The sequence below is a fragment of the Rhincodon typus genome, chromosome 4 (assembly GCF_021869965.1).
Source record: "Rhincodon typus isolate 14 chromosome 4, sRhiTyp1.1, whole genome shotgun sequence".
NCBI classification, from domain to species: Eukaryota; Metazoa; Chordata; class Chondrichthyes; order Orectolobiformes; family Rhincodontidae; genus Rhincodon; species Rhincodon typus.
In genome coordinates, this window is record NC_063335.1 from 61327470 (window position 1) to 61334644 (window position 7175).

Here is a 7175-nt window from a genome sequence, read left to right on the forward strand (position 1 = left end):
TTTTTCTGATGAAGGGTCTAGGCCCGAAACGTCAGCCTTTCTGCTCCTATGATGCTGCTTGGCCTGCTGTGTTCATCCAGCCCTGCACCTTGTTGTCTCGGATTCTCCAGCATCTGCAGTTCCTACTATCTCTGATCCACCTTAACCTTATGCCCTCTAGTTTTTAAGTCTAATTTTGGATGATACTGAAGCTTGGTGTGGATTTTTTTATTATTTTAAGTTATTCAAATTAATGCTCATTATCTAATATTTTTAAATATTACTAATGGTGGCTACCATCATTTAGGTGAGCATTAACAGATCAGCACAATACCTTTTCTGCAGTTTGTGTGTGTTCAGAAGGAAATAGGAACATAGCAGATATGTTCAGCTAACCAATCGGATTCACTGTTTTGTAAAAGAAGTTCTGGGTATGATATGTTAACCCTCATACAGCTAACTTTAGATGTTTGGTCATTAGTCTACATCAGTAAATGACCTTGATATACAAGTCAATATCATAAGGCAATACAGACACATAGACGGATTTCCCCAGGATGGCTGAATAAGCAGCTCAAAGTCAAAGTCACAGTCCTGTACCTCTTTTCCCAGCTAACGCAAACTGAATTGAATTGCCTCCAACTCCACAAAATGCATCAACAATGATATCACAATGAGAACTCTGCATGACACGATTGGCAATGTGCTCAGCAATCTTCTCAGGAGTGACCGAAAACCAGCCTTCTGGAAGACAAAGACACAATTTACATTTATATTGCATGTAAATGGTTACATTTTGAGATATGAAAGCTGCTATACAAATCATAGGTGCATCATAATACAAAGTTGTTAGGTGGAGAGACGCAGCGTCCTTTACATTACAATTATAACTGCAGGCAAACCAAAAGCAACTGTCCCCTGCAAGAGGCCGCACACAAAGACAAGAAAAACCTAATGCCCCACAATAATATTTTAATGTTAGTAATACTGTCCAGGAGAAATTTACAAATTTCCTCCTTTATACATGGAATCCTAAATACAGTTCCCAGCATGTTTAACGATAATATGAATTATCCTTCAATATGCATTTAAAGTCTATCCCAAATGGAGCACCTGGATGGCCATCACATCCAAGGGTCCCAACCAGGACAACTTTGTACCCTGAGGAACACCACCCTTCTAACATGTATTATGATCCCACTGATGATACCACTTCACAAGACAGATTACAGAATGCAATCTGGTTTGATTTTTTTTTGTTAAGGTGGTAGTCAGCCACTAAACATAGTTATAGGAGGCTGCAGAGTTTCTTTAACAACAAAATAGAAGTTTTCCATACAAAGGATGAGAACAAACAACAAAAAACCTACCTAAATATAGAGAACTTTTTGGAAAAATCTCAAACATATAGATGGGGGAGGTTTTTAATGAAGATTTCTGCTCAGTGTTTACTGAGGAGAGAATCATGGAAGCTAAGGAAAAAGGGAAACAAGTGGGAATGTTTTGGACTGCATACATATTACCAGAGAGGAGATGTTTGCAGCCTTAGGTTGAATTAGGTGGATAATTCCCCTGGGCCTGATCAAGTCCATCCTCAGACATTGTGGGAGGCTATGGAAGAAATTGCAGAGGCCCTTGCCGAGAGTTTGCTTCAGCTTTAGGCACTGGTGAAGTTCTGGAAGACTGGAGGGAGGCTAATGTTGTTCCATTGTTTAAGAAAGGTAGCAAAGACAAAGCAGGGGACTACAGGCCAGCGAGCCTGATATGAGTGGTAGGCAAGTTATTGGAGAGGATACCGAGGGACAGGATCAGCCAACATTTGGATAGTCAAGGTCTGATTAAGGATAGTCAGCATGGATTTGTACTCGGGAAGTCATGTCGGATGAATCTTTTAGAATTTTTTGAAGAGGTAACCAAGAGGATAGATGAGGGTAGGGCAGTGGATGATGTCTATATGGATGTAAGTAAGGCCTTTGACAAGGTCCTGCACGGCAGGCTAATCATAAGGTTAGGTCGCATGAGATTCAGGGAGAGCTAGCTAATTGGATTCAAAACTGGCTCGATAGTAGGAAGCAGAGGGTGACTGTTGAAAGTTGTTTTTTGGACTGGAGGTCTGTGACTAGTGGTGTGCTACAAGGGTCGGTGCTGGGATCTTTGTTATGTGTTATTTACATAAATGATCTGGATGTGAACATACAAGGCATAATTAGCGAGCAAGGTTATCAAATATTATAGAGGAATCTTGATTAGTTGGGGAAGTGGACTGAGGATTGGCAAATGCAATTGAATACAGATAAGTGTGAGGTGTTCCAATTTGAAAAGTCAAACCAAGTTAGGACTTGTACAGTAAATGGCAAGGTCCTGAGGAGTGTTGTAGATCAGAGGGACCTAGGAGTACAAGTACATAGTTCGTTCAAAGCAGCGTCACAGGTAGACAGGCTGGTGAAGAAGGCATTTGGCATGCTGGCCTTCATTGGTCGAGGCATGGAGTATAGGAGTTAGGACGTTATGTTACCTTTGTATAAGTTGTCGGTGAGGCGGCAGTTGGAGTATTGTGTACAGTTTTGGTCACCCTGTTATAGGAAAGACATAGTTAAACTGGAAAGTGTGCAAAGATGATTTACGAGGAAATTGCCAGGACTATAAGTCCCGAGTTATGCGGAGAGGTTGGCCAGGATAGGACTTTATTCCTTGGAATGTAGGAGAATGAGGGTGATCTTATTGAGGTCTATAAAATCATGAGGGGCATAGATGGGGTGAATGCATACAGTCTTTTCCCAGGGATGGGGATTTGAAAACTAGACGGCATAGGTTGGTGAGAAGAGAATGCTTTAATAAGGACCTGAGGGGCAACTTCTTCATGCAGAAAGTGGTGCGTAAATGGAATGGGTTGCCAGAGAAAGTGGTTGAGACAGGTACAATAGCACCATTTAAAAAACGCTTGGATAGGTACACGGATGGGAAGGTTTTAAAAGGAATACGGACCAAATGCGGGCAACTGGAAATAGCTGAGTGGGCACCATGGTCAGCATGGACCAGTTTGAGCCTGTTTCCATGCTGTATTACTCTATGACTCTACAGCAAAACAAAGCTTTCAACAAAATTCCTGATACCATTAGATTACAGAAATTCAAGTCCAGTGAAGTTATCACTCTTCTTAAATTTTTAAAATTATACTTAACTGATTTGCCCTAGTATCTTGTCTGTGAATTATGGAATTTTCTTACATAAATACTAAACGGAGAGCTTAAACTTTCCCAGCTTCTAACAACCTGCATATGTCTAACCCACCTTTCTGGTATGGAAGCTACACAAATGAAACGCGTGCTGAGTTAAGTTATCACTGAACTACTCTGAAAAATTTCTTTCTAGCCGAGAAACTATACTTTCTTCTGACCCTGGACAAGTCTCCTCCGAACTATTCTAAAAAAAACTAGATTTTCTGAACTAAAGTTAATCCTTGATTATTCTGAATTGAGAACAAAGGCCTTCAAAGTTTACTCTAATTGGTGTAAACCACAACAGAATTTCCCATTAATACTCTAGGGATTCCTACTCACCTGCTGACCTTACCCTTTGCAAAAGTAACTAACACTTATACGCCACTACTTTGAAATGTCAGCTCTAAAAATCATCTTAACATAGATATTTATACAATTTATGTTTTATCACACATGATACAATGTCATCAGTCAATTTGCTCCCCATGGTGTGGCCTGCACAACGGATTCAGAAGTAGGAGAAAAAGTCAAGTAAAAAGAAGCTCAGTTACCAACCCTGATCAAGTTTAATTCCCTCATCAAAGCGTGAAAACAGTCTATAACGCTGGGCCCAGTATTTGGTCAATTCTGGAACTGCTACTATGTCAAAGGGAATATCAATAACTTTCTTCTTTTTCTTCCTTCTTTTTTTGTCCTTCCTAATATTCTTTGTGGTTTGCACTGCAAAATAGTTGCAACAGGTTAACACTTATTTATTACAATGGTCATAAATTTTCAGCAAACTTGTACTGATCAGTGCATAAATCTGCTGTGCTCTACAACAAAAAAAAAATTCACCACTGATATTCGTACAGTTAGCTAAAGACTTCTAAATATTTCTCAGGAATATATTAACATGCATCGACTCTGGACTCCTATGCACTTACAATGAAGCAAAAGTAGAGTAAGGGTTGTTTTACAAGTAAACACAGCATTGCAATGGCCGGGCCTTTTAAGTAGCCAGCAGAAACTAGAAACTCCTAAAAGGAGTGGAGTGGATTTGAGCATTTTGGCCAAATTATTCTTAAATTGCACCAAACAGATCTCTACAAGGATGTGCTAAGAGGTTTTGTACAAGCAGAACTGTCTGCCTTCTTGCTCAGGAATTCATAAATGGCAAGGGAGCACATGAGGAAAATACAAAATTGAACATTTTTTAATATTGGCAAAGTATTTTTTGAACTCATTTTCAAATTGCTAACATGTAAACATCAAGTTGCCATTGCCCTACAGAGCATAGGGCTGCTCTCTCATTAAAGACACACAACCAGTGGTGGTTTAAATTGAGGGTGACTGTACTTCAGGCGAGGGGAGAGGTTGAGGAGGACAGTACTTCATGGAAACCTCAGCCAGTGCGAGAATTGAACCCATGCTGTTGGCATCACTCTGCAATGCAACCCAGCCGTCCACCCCACTGAGCTAGTTGATCCCCATATAAACATTTTAACATAATAACATATTACAGTACTGATTAATATATTTTACAAGTTTTAATATAAAACACTCACATTTCTACTGAATTTAAACAAGCCTCTTGATGATAGATTAAGAAGGTTTAATATTGTACAGGATTCTGGGATCAATAGTGATCATTTTACTATGAAGTAGGTCCTCTTTTACAAGACTTTGCAAAAACTTGAAATTGTGGTTTGCATCTGTGACCCAACAAAATAGCGTTTGGATACTTAGGTTTGATACATACATTCATCATCCCTCTCAGTTACATCAGCATCAGGAAGAAGGAAGTCTGGAATATCCATAGGAACCAGCCGTCTGTCAGAATGTGGTTCAAAGTTTTTGGCAGAAGCAGGAGTCACATCATACTTTTCAGGAAGCTGTTCATTGTTGCCTTGAATGCATTTATTCAATTTGGAAGGAACACTGACACGATTTACGAATTTCCCATCAGCACAAGTTCCATCATCTCCATTTCCCCTGTTGCTTTTCTCACATACAATGCAGCTCTCTGCTTTAGGACTGTGGTGCTCCTCAGAACTGTTGCATTCCTCAGAGCTGTGTACCACACAAGGTGGAGTCTCTATGTTAGTTGACAGAGGGTCATTTGAAGGCACTTGTTTTAAAAATCTTTGCACCTGAAATCATTAAAATAAGCAATGATCAATCAACTCCAAAAATGCCTCTTACGTCTACTGTGAGAGAGAGTACTAAATGTTAACAGATGACTGTGGCATATCTTTATGTGATACATTCAGATGTGCCTAACACCACCATCTTATCTGTGATACTCATCAGTAGTTTAATTCATAGAAAAGATACGTTGAGTTTTTATCCAAATTATTTTTTAAAAATTATAAGTTTTGTTAAATTAAGAGCAAAAACAAAATATATGAAGGAAAACATTTAAGCCTCTGTTTATTCATTCTTAACGATGGAAAAGCACAATTGGGCCAACAATACTTGCTTGCAACTCAGTAGGCTGAAATCAAACCTGTACCTGAGGTACTAGCCCCCTGCATCACTCAATCTGTGGGGTACACTTTGTTTTAAAAACCGAAAGAACTGCGGATGCTGTAAATCAGGAACAAAAACAGACGTTGCTGGAAAAGTTCAGCAGGTCTGGCAGCATCTGTGAAGAAAAAAAGTTAACATTTTGGGTCGAGTGACCCTTCCTCAGAACTAGGGGAAGGATCACAGGACCCGAAACGTTAACTCTGATTTTTTCTTCACAGGTGCTGCCAGATCTGCTAAACTTTTCCAGCAACATCTGTTTTTGTACACTTTTTAATTACCTTTTCTAAGGTTCTGCTCTTCTTAAATCTCACAAGGTCTTCTTCTTCACTGAAGAATGTGTGTTTATTTTTGGTAGCTGGCAGCTGATGCAAATCAAGGTGTCTGGACGTCAACTCAGTGAATTTACGATACCGTGCATGCCCAAATTTTGAAATGCTGTATGTGAAAATTAAAAGGAAGACACAAAGGCATTTAACATTTAACCTTTTTCTTGGGTGTGGATTGTGGGACAAGTGTGCACTGTAGCAATTTTAGAACGTCTTGCACTATTAAAGAGATTTAACTTTCTAACTATTGCTGTTGGAAACTGTAAATTTACTACCATATGGCCAAAAATGGATTTAGTTATAGATCAGATTTCCTAACATTTTAATTAAGCTAATTAATATAAACAGCCATCAAACATTTATCTGATTTCAGAAAAAAAATTGAGGAAGTTTTCTAAATTTGGTGGATTCTGATTATATCATGGACAATTCAGCTGAAATACTTTGCTTATATGTGTACTTCTTTGAGTATCCTGGTCATTTTTATCCTCACTTATCTACGACATTGCTTTTTAACCAGTCACAAGTTTGAAGTTGTTGCATTATCACCTTTGGAGTGGAATGATATGGAGTCAAGTCCTTCTAAAAGGTTACTGTGCAAATGAGTCAAGGATCCAGATGCTATCACATGACCACAGGCTCTCTGAACTGTAGCATTCTAGGCACAGCCCATGTCTGCAGCATATTCTGCAGCATATACATTAATTTAGCTAGAAATAAACCCATCAGAGATCTTCAAGTAAATGGAATCCAAGTATCTCGTGTGTGTTAAATTTAGCTAATATTTGATTATTATTGCACAGGGTGAAGCTAAGATTTTTCCCTAAAATAAAACAGAATAAAGAAGCAACTAGCTTTACAAGCTTGAAGACCAAAGGGAGCAATGGCAAACAAAAGATAACAGCAATCCAGAACACCAGAGGTAACAAAAGAAAGTAAGCTTTCCACACAAACTACGTATCTCTGAGTTGGCATGGTTCATGTAGGCAGCTAGTTAATTTAAACCTGCCCTATCAAAAGGCTATTACAAATTTGACAAAATATTGGGATTAGATCTGTGCTTAATTAGGAGAATGCATACCTAAATCCATACAAACAAACAAACAAACAAACAAACAAACAAACAAACAAACAAACA

General features: G+C 38.8%; 1 protein-coding gene across 3 annotated transcripts in view; it reads right to left on the reverse strand.

The window, feature by feature from the left end:
* tgs1 (trimethylguanosine synthase 1) overlaps positions 1 to 7175 on the reverse strand; it is a 55385-nt gene that overhangs the window by 29506 nt on the left and 18704 nt on the right. For all 3 annotated transcript variants that reach the window (XM_048595690.1, XM_020519296.2, XM_048595689.1), the window contains exons 7-10: positions 5990 to 6146; positions 4942 to 5332; positions 3756 to 3920; positions 580 to 723 (exon numbers count right to left, since the gene is read on the reverse strand). In XM_048595690.1, the coding sequence (XP_048451647.1) occupies positions 580 to 723; positions 3756 to 3920; positions 4942 to 5332; positions 5990 to 6146 (857 nt within the window). The remainder of the gene's footprint in view (positions 1 to 579; positions 724 to 3755; positions 3921 to 4941; positions 5333 to 5989; positions 6147 to 7175) is intronic.